This window comes from Cyanistes caeruleus, chromosome 23 (assembly GCF_971803275.1).
Source record: "Cyanistes caeruleus chromosome 23, bCyaCae1.hap1.1, whole genome shotgun sequence".
NCBI lineage: Eukaryota > Metazoa > Chordata > Aves > Passeriformes > Paridae > Cyanistes > Cyanistes caeruleus.
In genome coordinates this window covers 1,063,218-1,076,847 of record NC_141723.1, presented here as the reverse complement: position 1 = coordinate 1,076,847, position 13,630 = coordinate 1,063,218, and the positions used below count along the sequence as shown (strand labels likewise).

General features: G+C 51.9%; 1 protein-coding gene across 4 annotated transcripts in view; it reads right to left on the bottom strand.

The window, feature by feature from the left end:
- Positions 1 to 6,205: 6,205 nt before the first annotated feature.
- The window catches only part of ETS1 (ETS proto-oncogene 1, transcription factor), a 78,270-nt gene continuing 70,845 nt past the window's right edge, over positions 6,206 to 13,630 (bottom strand). For all 4 annotated transcript variants that reach the window (XM_086861156.1, XM_023941568.2, XM_086861157.1 and 1 more), the window contains 2 exons: positions 11,710 to 11,828; positions 6,206 to 10,802 (listed from right to left, as the gene is read on the bottom strand). In XM_086861156.1, coding sequence (XP_086717282.1) covers positions 10,587 to 10,802; positions 11,710 to 11,828 — 335 coding nt within the window. In that variant the 3' untranslated portion in view covers positions 6,206 to 10,586. The remainder of the gene's footprint in view (positions 10,803 to 11,709; positions 11,829 to 13,630) is intronic.

Below are 13,630 nucleotides of genomic sequence, written 5' to 3'. Positions count from 1 at the left end.
CCCTGCAAGTGTCCAAGGCTAGGTTGGAGGGGGTTGGAGCAACCTGGGATAGGGGAAGGTGTCCCTGCCCATGGCAGGGGGTGGAATGGGATGAGCTTTATGGTCCCTTCCAACCCAAACTCTTGAGGATTTCATGACAGATCTTCCCAAAACCTGAGAAATCCCAGGGCAGCACCAAACAGAACCTCACACATCTCATCCTACCCTTTGGGAAAGCACCCACATGTGCTGGGGGTGCCAGGGGGCCTCGGGAAGCTGCTGGCATCCCACAGGAACCACATCAGAGCAGACACCGTGGGATCCAACCCTTTGGTACATCCCAGACCAAAGCTTGGCACAGCCTTTAAATAGGTCAGGAGTGACAGAGATTTCCAAATCCAACTGGGAAAGGGGCTGGAGGGTTTGCATTCACACTGAAGGGCATAAATCCATTGCTTCACACCAGCAAAGGAGTTTTCCCCTGTGTCACCCAAGGATGGTCCAAAATCACTGCACTTGATCCCTTTTCTTCTGTTGATCCTACCAAGCCAGAAGTTCCTTGGATCCTCAAATCCTCCTGCAGCTCAGTGAGTGCCAATCACTCACTTTTATTCATTTATTTGGCATTTCATCCCCTTATTCTCCTCTTCCCCTTGCTGGCAGGAAGCCCCTGCCTTCTATTTTTATCATCAGGAATTGGCTCTGCCATGAAAGTGGGACCTCACAGGAGCAACCCCAGGATCCTGAAAAGCGGAGAGGGAAAAATAAACACCCATCTCACCCTGTGCCAGCAGCTGAGCCAGGGCTGGATTTCATGGAGGAGAGAAAAGCCAAACCAGGGCTGTGCCAGCTTTGTGCTGAGAGTGAGATTTCCCCCTCTTGCTGTTTTTTGGTGGGATTTCATGACAAAAACCCTGCTGGTGATGCAGATCCTGGTGATTTATGGGGAGTTCTCCTCCAACGAGGACTTTCCACTTGGCCAGACTGGGGGTGCCAAGGTGAAGGGCTTGGAGAGGTGTGGGAAGAGGAGCTGGCAGGGAATTGGGAACAGAGGCTGCCAAATACCTTCAGTTCAGGCCCAAAGGGATCACCTTATCCCAGGGTTTGGGGCACAGGATGGGGACACGGTGCCTTCGCTGTCCCTGACGTGCAGTCACTGTCACAACCCCATTTCCAGTGTCCCTAAGCCCTGACCCCAAGAGAGCAGGACAAATCCAGCTGGATTAGGTTCTGCAGAGCTTTGACACATCATTAAGGTCCAAAATGACCCAGGTTAATTTTTAATCCTCCATGTTGATGTTCCCCATGTTCCTAGGAAAGCATTTGGGATGTGTTTGGGAACACAGAAGCACTTGCAATGGCTGCTCACTGGAAGCAAATGCCCTGAGCTGTTTGGGCAGGGAATCCCACCAGGCTTCCCACAGGAGCCTGATCTCCTCAGGGATGGTCCCAGCTCCCAGGTTTTGGGCATGGTGTCACCAGGGAAACCTCAGATAACATCCCCCAGTGTCCCCCATCCCACTTTCCTGGGGAATATCTGGGATAGAGGTGAGGAAAGGTGGCAGCAATGTGGGAAAGGGTTTATTCTGCTGTGCTGGGTTGATCCTGGCTGAGGATTCAGGGCATTGGAAAAATGAAACATCACAGTGGTGGTGGGGCTGGAAAGAGCAACCATTCCATCTCATCCCATCCCATTCCATCCCACCCCACCCCATCCCATCCCACTCCCAAACAAGGACCCTCAATGTTCATGTGATTTAGGCAGGCTGGGAAGGTTTGGGATCTGGGATTGCACTTGGGGAAACTGAGGCAAAGAAGGTGAAAGAGACCAAACTTCCCATGAGCTCCCCAAGTCACAGATTCCGAATCCCAGACCTCCACTGGGGGATCTCTGCCAGCTCTTCTTGCCCTTCAGACAGGAAGCAAAACCTTTTCCTGCTGCCAGATCCCCCTGCTTGGCTTTCAGGGTTCATTCAGCAAAGGATTTTCCCCCTGGAGCAGAGCCCCCAGCACAAGGACAGAGATGCCAGCACCAGCTGGGAATTTTGAAGGAACAACCAGGACAGAGAAGAGGAAAAACATAAAAACCCCAAAGAAAAACTTCTCTTGGGGAATTTTAGTTGGTTTTTTTTGTTGGTTTTTTTTTTCTTTGAGAGGATGATTCCCTGCTCCAAAAGAAACCCCTTCTCTGGCAGCGTTGGAGCTCAGCACACTTCTCTCTCCCCTCCAGCCTTCCCAGCCTGCTCCTGGCTCTCTCCAAGCCCTGGATTTGGGCTCGGAGCCGCGGGCTCACCGCAGCTCTGAGGTGGGCACGTTGGTGGTCTGCCCCAAGCCAAGGCCTTGCGTGGCTCTGGCTTCACCTCGTGCTTTCCAGCTGGGAAATGTCATTAATCCGAGCTGCAAATCCACGGCACCATTCCTGCCATGCCTTCTCCACTGTGCCTGAGCTGGAGCAGGAGGATGTGGGGTGGAGGATGCCAAGGATAAGCTGAGGAGGAGCGTGGAGGGCTTGGGATGGTGGGAGGGGGGGACAAGAAGGGGAATGTGGGAAGGCAGTTAAGGAATGAGCATGGAGGAGAAGGGAGAGGCTCTCCTGGGTCCATCAGGGGCAAGCCAAGCTCAGGGAATGGGAAATTGGGAAATTTACCCCATGGAAAGATAACCTTGTCATAAGGAAGAGATAAGCTCATTTCAGAAGGACCAGGCTGAGAGTATCCTCTTCCCTTCCCAAAATGATGCTGAAGGCAGGAGGGGGATGCAACATGTGGGGAGCATCCCCACCTCAGGGATACAGATTTCTGGGGAGTATTCTCACCCAGGGATGCAGCATGTCAGGGAGTACCCTCTCTCCAGGGATGAAGTCCTTTGGGGAGCATTCTCACCCCATGGATGCAGAATTTTGGGGATTTGGGGGCCTCCACTCCAGGGACACAGAATTCTAGGAAGCATCCTTTGATGGATGAAGAATTCTGGGGAACATCCTTGTGCCAGGGATTGGTGAGCATCCTCCTGCCAGGACCATCCCTACTGCAGGGATGCAGCTTCTCAGGAACCATCCCTACCCCAGAGACGCAGAATTTTGGGGAGCATTTGAGAGACTCTTGGGACCCATCCTCTTGCCAGGGATGCCACACTTTGGAGAGCATCCCTACCCAGGGATGCAGGATTTGGGGCAGCATCCGTGGCGGCGGGCTCTCCGCGAGGCCCCCAGCCCCCGCCCAGCTTTGGCCCCGTGTCCCGGCAATCCCGGCTCGCTGCCCTCCGGAGCAGCCTGGCACAAAGGCTCATTGTGGGAGCGGCTTTCAAGCGAGGCCAGGGAACGGCCGCGCTCCCGGGAGCGGGGAAAGGCCGCTGGAGAGACGGAAAGTTGCTGTTGGACGAGGTTCAGAGGCCGGGGCTCTGCGGGAGGGAGCCGGGGGAGGAAAGCAAACAGCGGAAAGTGCTGACTCCGAAAGGCAACCCCGGCATCCCACGGCAGCACCCCCGGCACGGCCAGCCCGGCACGGGGAATGGGCACCAGAAGCGTCCCAGCGCCTCCCAGCAGCCCTGAATCTCCTTTTGCCGGTGAAACGTGCTTGCTGAGCCCGGGAACCACCAGCGGGTGTGGAAGGGTGTGCACATCCCTCACGGAGTCACAGAATGCCTTGGCTTGGAAGGGATCTTAAAGATCATCCAGAAGAGATCACCCAGGGAAGAGCCAAGCTCGTCCCCTGCTGCTCAGGGGACATCCTCCTCCTTCGGCCTCTCCCTCTGCACCCCTCTGCTGCCTCCCTTGGAACTCACCCTTCTCCTCTTTCCACCTCCTTCCACCTCCTTCCACCTCTTTCCACCTCCTTCCACCTCTTTCCACCTCTTTCCACCTCCTTCCACCTCCCTGGGATCTCAGGGGATTCCAGAGAGCCCTTCACTCACTTCAGCCATCAGCAATTCCTGTTCCGCTCTCGAGCTCAATTTCCCTCAAACAGCACTTTCAATGCCTCATTTCAAGGCACCGATCCGAAAATGTCCCTTTTCCTCGCTGTTCTCTGCTTGGAGGGCAGCTCACGGAGTTCCCGGCTGTTTTGGGGCACAGGAACGCCCTTCATCCCGCAGCCATCCCCCGGCATCCGCTGCCTCCTGCTCTGCTGGGTGTGTGCATCCCTGGAGAATCACCTGCTGGAGTCTGGAAAAGCCTTCTGCCCGCTCTGCCTCTGTTCAATCCCACACCTGAGCAGCCACACAGCAGCACCCGGGGCCAGCACACCGGGACAATTCTCCTCCAGCTGCCACACAGGCAGGATTTTCTTGCTGGGGAGGACTTCACTCCCAGCAAACCCTTCCTCTCAGCTCAATTCTTTCATGAAGCTCATTTATTCCATGATCCTACAGAACGGATCGATGGTTTTGGAGCAGACTGAATTCCAACCTGAATAATTATATTCTGTGATTCCAAATTTCCATGGTTTTTATCAACAGCTTGGTTGCAGGATGCAGCAAAGGGGATGGATTTTGGGAGAGCAGAGCTCTTTGGCTGTGATGGATTTTTCCATGGGAACAGCTCTGGCTCTCTCCCCAAACTCTGCTTCCCCATCCCAAATCTCACTGCAGCCCCTGGTGGCACGGAGACCCTCGGCAAAAGGAGGGGACAGGGCAGGGACATCAAGGGAGGCGCATTTGCTCCGTGTGGCCCTCCCGGTGCTGGGAGAGCAGGGCGGTTAATGGGTTAATAATTAACGGGGAGCTGTTAATGGGCATCACCCCCAGCCGAGCTCCAGGTGCGTGGGGTGCCCCGGGCCGAGGGTGTTTTTAGTGCGGGTGTTCCAGAGGCTGCGATCCCCGGGGAATGCAGCGGGATTCGGGCTGCGGGGACCTGCTGCACCCTCAGCTTCTGCAGGGAGGGACCATCCCCGAGAGCCGGGCACCTCCACCGCTTTGGGGTTCGGCTGCTCCCCCAGGCCGAGTCTCGGCACGGCTCCCTTTGGGAAGGAGCCGCTGGATGTTTCTTTTCCCGGGACAGCCGAGCAGGAGCCCCGGCGGCTCCAGCTGCGATGAAAAAGCCGAGGCGGGATGAAGGGAAAGGCGAGCCCCGCTCCGCTCGGAGCTGCAGGGAAAGGATGGAGCGGGATGGGAGCAGCCCAGGGCTGGCCCCGCTTCGGCTCCGTCCCCTCCGAGCTCAGGGATCGGCCGAGCCTCGGGACTGCAGCTGTGGCCCGGCTGTCCTGAGGCCCAGCAGGATTCTCCACCCTCATCCTTCAGTTTGCCGGGATTGCTGTTCCCTGCACGGCTGCGAGTTGTTATAAATGGAGAGGATTCCTAATCCTGGATCCGCGCGTTGCAGATCGTGTGTGTCCCGTGTTCCCCCGTGTCCTGTCCACTGCTCCTGGGGTCCAACAATCCCGAGCATCACATTCCTGAGCAATGGCTCTGATCCCCTCGGTGCTGACTCAGTCGATCCAGCGTCACTGGTGTTCCTCGGGAATTTCCCATCACGCAGGCTCCTCTGGACAAGCATCAGCTCCTGATCCATGGACGTCTCCCAAATGCCGGATTCATTAATCACCACTTCCAGAGGCTCAGGCTCCAATCCAGCCCCATCCAGCTGGGCACAGCAGCTTTCCTCCTGGCTTGATGAGGACAAGGAAGCACCAGAGCCAGCAGAAAATTCCCTGGAAAAAGCATCCCAACTCCTGTGCAGGCTTGGGAGTTGGAATCGTTGTGAGTCCTTCCAACCCAGGATATTCCATAAAGGATTCAAATGTGTTTTCTTCCAGGCTCTGAAGCAAAATGGTGAAGGATTTGGAGAGTGCCGAGGTGGATTTCTCCTCCCCATGGGCCACATCCAGGAGGAAAGTGAATTCCCAGCACATCTTCCCTCTGGTGGCCGTGGGATCGGGAATTTGCCACAGCCGTTCCCTGAGATCCTGCTGAGGAAAATGCCACTCTCAAAGCTCCTTTGGGCTGGTGAACCACAGATCTCCCATGCTCCCAGTGAGGATTTGGGATGAAGGAGGGTTTTGGAAAGCCTGGAATGTGGATCCATGATCCCAAAGTGAGAGGGAGCTGTGGGGAGCATCACACCACCACGAGCTGCGATGTCAGCCAGGCCCTTCTTTCCCATAAAACCCCAGTTCCAATAATGAGAAAAATAGAGAAATTACTGGAATTTCTACAGTTTTGCATTGTTTTCCCACTTTCTGTCCCAGATCTAAAGAGGAAAGGCAAGGAATAATCACACGGACACCAGGGGTTAGGAATTATTCTTCTTTTAATTTCACATGGTTTAAAATACGATATGAAATAAGGCTACAGTATATAAAAAACTCTCCAGCAAAATGATGTGCCAGCATCAGCAATTAAAACAAAACCAATCCCCTCCTTCTCTAGGAATTCAATGGAGGAGGGATTTTATTTTTCTTTTGAATCCTTTAAAAAAAACCAAACGGAACCAGACACAACACACGGACACACACACACATCGCTACATCTCTAAGCTACCTCAGCTCAGGTTTTTTTAAAAAAGCACCTGCTTTTTCCTTGTTGTTGTTTTTTTTTTTTTGTTTTTTTTTAAATCTCACTTTTAAACTTTTTTTTTTCCCACTTTTAAAAAATATAAATTATATGAAAATACACGTTGGAAAATAGTTGAACAGCACAATATAACAATCTCTTTTTTTTTTACTTCTAAGTTTATCAGCTTAAAAAAAAGTGTAAAACCAAAATAAAACAAAAAAAAATTTTTTTTGTTGTTTTTTGTTGTTTTTTTTTTTTACTGAGGCAGTTAATTCCTGGAGATATTCCATTATAACATATATATGTATACATAGACTTATCCTTTATTTAAACCTCTTTGGAATGTAGACAACAGCTCCTGGGTGTTACATAGACCCTACCAGGGAGCAGAGCACACCAAGGCATCCCAGTTTTCCAATGTTCACAAGGAACCAGCAATTGAATCCTAAAATCTCAGAGAAAACCCCTCCAAAAAATCAAAACTCAGAAGGTGGAGACGTTTTCTGCAGCATCTGGATTTATTGGTGCTTTCTGGGACTGTTTTTTGGACGAGGCATTGGTTTGGGAAGACAAGAGAAAGTGAAATTTTACATTATTCTTTATTTTTTGCCCTGTTTGGGTATTTCTCCCCCTGACCAGTAACAGCTGGATTGGGAGTGTGGGAATAACATGGATCTCCACTTGGACACAGCACAAGGTCCAAGGATTATGATGATCCCACACATGGAGATGGAGAGGGACTGGCAGGAAAGTGCTTGTGATTTTTGTCATTATTGGGGTGGGTTTTATCATTATTGGGTTTTTTCCTTTATTTTTGACTTCCCAAGTATCAACTGTCAGAGCCCACAAAGCTGTTTGCAAGTAGGGCTCAGGCTCTGCCAGAGGGACCAAGGGGACACCAATCCACATGGAAACAGCAGAAAATGAGCAGGACACAGAAAATATCCCAAAAACTCACCCAAAGCACCTGAGACATTCCAAAGCAAGACAAAATGACCCCGTTTCAAACACTGTCTGCAAGGGGAAATTCGCTCCTGTGTGGAGGAAGCAGCACAGGAGGGAGTCCCAGCCCTGGCAGATCTCCATCATCCCTCTCAAATCCATCCTTCTGGGCCAGCAGGTGGGAATTAACCAGGCTTTCATGGACTTGGAGCTCAGAGGGTTTGGGTTGAGCTCGTCTGGCTCAGCACAGCCCTCACCAAAGGCCAGCAACGAAAAGCAGAAGGAAAAAGGAACCAAAGCAAAAGAAACAAAGAGAAATCTGCACATTTCCAGTGTATAAACAGCACCCATCTCTGGGATGGCCTCTAGAATGGGAATAAAAGCAAAGGAAAATAGGAAATGATGGAGCTGATGTGTCTGGGACTGTTCACTGAGGCTGGGAGCTGGGAGGGCAAAGGGTGAAAAAACGATGGAGAAACTCCAGCCAGAGGTTCCTTCCAAAAATCCAGAGCTGCTTCTCATGGCTCCCCTTTCCTAACCTCTAACCATCTCCCCAAAATCACTGGGAACACACAGACTCGGCTTGGAAACCTGGAATAAGCACAGTGGACAAGGGATTTATCCTGGCAGGGGGACAGGGTTGTAGCCAAAACCGCAATTCCTCCTATTGAAGGGAAATTTTATCCCATTCTTTTTCTTTTTCAGATGGAGTGTCTGAGAAACCAGGAGGGATGTCCTGGGACACGGCCCACACCAGGGGCAGGAGCTGGGATGTCTGGGAGTCCCTTTCTAAGGGTGAAGAGGGATTTAAGTGACCCATGATGGGCAAGCTCAGGGCCCTTTGCAACAACCAGCAAGATCCCAAAAAAATCCTCTGATGGAAATCCAAGCCTTTCTGTTGGGATGTTCTTTACCAGCTCCTCCCTGTGCACTCTGTGCCCTCACAGCTCTCCTGGCTCCTTGTCCAGCTGCCCAGCCTTGGCTCAGGCTGATCTGTCCCAGAGACCCTGTGGGGGTCTCATCCATCATATCCCTATTTTCCTTTCCTCCCTCCAACTTGGCCAGGCTGCCTCCATTCTCCTCCTCCCTGCCTGCCCGAGCAGACGAGCCCAAGTTCCATTTCTCAGTGGGCAGCATCCCTTTCCTCCTTTGGGGTTCCCTTCACCTTCCTTCCATCCCCTCTTCCCTCCTTTCCACCCATCCCAGCCTTTCCTTCAGACAACCCTCAGCACCTGAGTGTAACAACCTCCCTTCCTGGACACCCCTCTGCTTCCACCTGACCCTCCCATTTCCCCTCCAACCCCCCTTTTATAAGGACCCAGCAGTTTTGGGGACTTTCCCTACAACGAGCAGTTTTGGGGTACAGAAGTGCTGGGTGCCCCAGCTGCAGAGGGAAAGGAGGAGAGCCCAGCACCTTTGGGCATCACTTGGGGATTGGGCTCCCCTCCAGCTCTGCCCCTGGGGGTGGGGGTGTGCCTGAATATTCTGGATATTTTACAGATTCCTGTCCTGCCCCCGCTCCATGGGGATCAGGAGTCACTCTGCAGCACTCTGGAAAGGCTCTGAGCCCCGATTCCCAGCTGTCCCACAGTGCCTCTGGAATGAACTCTGTGCCCCAAAGACACACACAGCACACACAGAGAGGGGATTTTGGTAAAGTACAAAACACTGCCTTTAAATGCAATCACCCAGAGGGGTGAAAGATTCCCTTGGGTGGAATTGATCTGCCTTTGGGATATGGGAACAACCTCTGAGCCTCCAACTCCAGCAAGAACACCTGAGGGGTGGGGGCTTGTCCTCAGCCTGCCCAGAGCATCCCGGGGAGCCTGGGAACAGCAGGAGAGACCCCTCCAGAGCAAAGCAGCTGCAGGAAGGGTTGGGAGGCCAGAGGGAGGGAGCAGCTGCCCTGGGAGCGATCCTGAGCCATCGCGGTGACACCGGCCCTGCCTGGTGTGAGCAGCAGCCCAAGGGGCAGAACGAGCCCATTTGCAGGGACAATTTCCTTCCTGCTGTGCCCACACACGGCCATGAAGACAGAGCTGCTTGAAACAGGAAGGAAAAAGCATTTCCCTTTGGGTTTTGGACATTTTCCTGATTTTTCCCCTCAATTAACTTGCATATTTTCCATTTACCACGTTGAAAACATGGGAATTTCTCTCCTTTCTCCTTCCCAAAAAAGTTTTCTCTAAGCACCAAAGTGTTCCTTGAGCAAAAGAAGTGATTTAGAAAACACAAAAAGACATTTTCCATGGAAATTTTGAGAGGATTTGTGCAGCCAGAGATAAAAATAGCAGAAATCTCAACCAGCATTATCAGCACAGCGTGTGGGGCTGGAAACATGAGTGGCACCCCCAGCCAGCATCAACAGGAGCCACTTTGGAGTTCATTTTCCCATCCCAGTCCCAGCATTCCAATTCTCCAGTGGGGTCTACATAAACTAATTCCTTTTCCTCTTTTTCCTCCCTGGGATAAAATTCTCTGCTGGCAGAACAGAAACAAACACACACAATATTGCAATACTGAGACCATCTTAGAGCTTAAGACTATTTAGGAAAAAAAAAAACAAACAAATACTGGCACAAAATTTAATAAAATAAAACTTTAAAAAAAAAAAATAAAAAAGTCTTGATCCCTCCTAGGAAAAATTCTATCTCTTGTAGAAAAGAAGACAATGGACAGAAAGGTGATGGAACAAGAACAACAGTTCTTGGTTTTTTCCTATATTGCCCCTCCCCAAAGCAAGAATATTCACCCATTTTGGTTTTCCAAAAGAAAAAAGTTTAAATTCCTCAAATCCTCAGGAATATTGTCATTCCTGACCTGTCAGTTTGTGTGTGAGCAACCAAAGGGATCCATTCAATCCCACTTTTTTCTAAACAGCCAAGGGTGGGGAGGGGACTGTTGGTTTTTTAAGTGAGCTACATTTTTCTGGCTTTCTTAAAACTCAGAATTTTCCCCCAGAAAAGCCTGTCTTGGAGCTTTCAGGAAATCAACAAAAGCCCATCCTTCCCAAAAGTTTTCCTCTTCCTCCCCCCTCTCCCCTGACATCCTCAAAGCCTCGAATCTGAGTGGCCCTTGAAAAAAACGAGCAGAAGAACAGCGAAATTGAATAAAGAAGAGCCACCAAACGAGTCCCGTGGGCTCTCCCCGAGGACAGCGGCGACGCCGTGTCCCTGTCACTCGTCGGCGTCGGGTTTGACGTCGAGCATGGCGTGCAGCTCCTCGGGGGTGTAGCCCAGCAGGCTCTGCAGGTCGCACACGAAGCGGTACACGTAGCGCTTCCCGGCCGTCTTGTGGATGATGTTCTTGTCGTAGTAATAGCGCAGCCCGCGGCTCAGCTTCTCGTAGTTCATCTTGGGCTTGTTTTTCCTCTTGCCCCATCGCCGGGCCACCTGCAGGGAGCGAGGACAGGGAGGAAAGGTCAGCCTGGCTCCGTTGGGATGTCTGTGTCGATGATCCCAGCAGGAAGGGGGAAGATTTCCCTCATCATTAAGAATCGATGCTTGGGAAAACCAACCTCTGTGCAATGGCAGACCGTGGCAGAGCGCTCTGTGAGCATTTATTGGGATAATTTCGTGTGCTACCTCAGATATATCCTCATATCCCAAGTCCTTCAACCCTTCTCGAGGTTTCTCTTCCACCTTCTGCCCGTTCTAAACCCGATGGCACCAACATGCAATGGCCCAGTGCCCGTCACTTTTGCACTTTGGCAGGCTGCAGTCACTCATGGAGTTATTTAGGTTTAAAACCTCTAAGATCACGGAGTCCAATCGTTCCCCAGCACTGATCCATGCCACATCCACACAGCTTTTAAATCCCTCCAGGATGGGGACTCCATGGGCAGCTGTGCCAGGGGCTGGACAGCCCTTTCCATGAAGAAATGCTCCCTAATATCCCTGAACCTCCCCTCAAGCCATTTCCTCTTGTTCTGTCACAGAAGGGGCCAAACCCCACCTTCCAAGGTGACAAAGATCACAAAGGAGGGGACAAAGATCCCACCTGCTCCCCAAAGCAGGGGACAGCCCCTCACCTGTACCCAGCCTATCTGAAGAGCTTTGCCCCTGCTCCTCTCCCTAAGGTGTTCCAGCTACTTCCCACCAACACCACCACAAACCCCCACCTCCAAAGGGTGACTGCACCACAATTTTCAACAAATTTTAGTTGGACTCTGATTCCTTGGTTGCCCACAACATATCCAAGACCAGAGCAAAGTGGCTTCCCAAAGGGATGAGGAGAGGCTTATCCACACCAATATTTCTGAGGATTTTGGGCTGTGCACTTAATTCCAGGGCACTTTACCTCATCTGGATCTGAAAGTTTGAACTCCCAGCCATCGCCCGTCCAGCTGATGAAGGATTGACAGGACTTGTCAGTGAGCAGTTCCAGCAGGAATTGCCACAGTTGGATGGGTCCACTGCCTAGAAAGACAAGGGAAATACGGGATATTAATGCCAGGAAAAGCACAGATCATTCTATCACAGCAGAGGAAAAATTCCCATGCAAAAGGTGCTCACTGAATAAAATAAAACCTTCTGTCAAGAGCAGCCACAGGGCAGAAGCTGAGCTGGGAGTAAAACCCTACAGGTAACAAAGCTTCCTATTTGCAGGAAGAGCTGAATATTCATGCCCTGGAATGCTTCACGTGGAGTTACATAAATAGGATTATTTTTCTGGCACACAATCAGGAGGAGTCACTGCCTTGGCACCCGAGCAGCACCGATCCCTCTGTGCCAAAGAGCCGCCGGCCACGGCTGAACTCCGGCAGACTCCACTTCCCGACCTTGACTCTTTGCTCCGTGCTGTTGATTGAGATAAGGGGGACCCAGGTACGAGAATTCCTTGGCCTCTTTCCAGGACGTGTTGCTGCAGGAATGGGCTCTGCCGGCTTGTGAGGAGGGTGAGGGCACACAGAGCTCCCCAGCCCAGGATCTCCTCATCACCGCCTTGGCACAGCCTCAGCAAATCCATGAGGAACCTCCCTGTGGCTGCTGCTCCCCTGAGCCAGCTGGAGAGGCACGAGGTGATGTGGAGCATCCCATGCCACGGGCATTCCACCCGTCCTTCCACACCTGGTCTCCATCTCCCCTCCAATCACTCATTTTGGCCATCCCACCTTGTGTCAGGGCACCCGCTGAGCGCCTGTGGCTGGGTTTGGCTGGAATCACGGAGAACTTCTGAAATCCTCATCTCTTCCTTGGCCTTGTGTCCCAACCCAAGGTAGAGGAGAAGCCCTGGAGCTAAAATCTCTTTGATGAGCAACTTCCAAATGTGGCCACACCCCAAATATTGCACTTAGCTGTGGGCAAGGTGTTTTGGCAGAGACCCTGCCATGGTTTAAACCTAGCTTGGAATAGATCACTAATAATGACAATAATTACAATGAGACAGCCAGAGGAGAGAGGAAGTTATTTGTCCCACATGAAATTGCACAGGCTGGATTAGCTGGGGTAATCCCAGTGCTGACAGCACTGAGCAAAGCTTCAAGCAGGAAAAGAATGAGTTATGGGCTCAGGAAAAGGGATGGAGCCCAGCCTGTTTCCAGGAATGCCAATGGATGCTGTCCGAGCTGTGGCTGCAGGATAAGCCATGGAGGGAAGGGAGGGCTGCTCCCCTTCTCCACACAGTTAAAAATGACTCAAAAGCTGCTGGGGAGGAGGAAATGAGAGAGCTGGCTCCAGGACACGGGAATTGCCGTGTCCCATCCAGCCTTTCCCAAAATGTCTCTCCCCTGTTATCCCTGTGGAACTGCTCCAGGGGTTTGTCAGTGCCAAGCCTGGGGACTATCACAGCCACAGGCAGGGCAAGGCAGGGAGCTCCTGGCTCCTTCTGCTGGAAATGGGAAAGGACTCAGCGGGGAAAGGCTCCAGCCCGTCACTCCTCTGGAGCTTGCCAAGATATTGACTCCACAACTGAGCTCTCCAGTAGAGATGGAGCTGGAATATCCATGCCAAAATGAGAGAGGAAATTCAGATGACGCCTTCGCCTCTTGTTGAAAGGGAAGAGCGAAAAGCCTGGCCTGAAGTGCCACCACATCTCCAGGCTCAGGGCTATTTATAGCAGTGAGCTCTAAATGCAGAGAAAACACTGGAAAGATGGTTTAGTGGCTGCCTGAGGTCTTCCACAGGTGAATTCCCAAGGGGATGAGTTCTCTTGGCCCATCTGACCTTACACCAACTCCCCACACACAGCCAGGGAGCATCCAACACCCAAATCAAGTTAA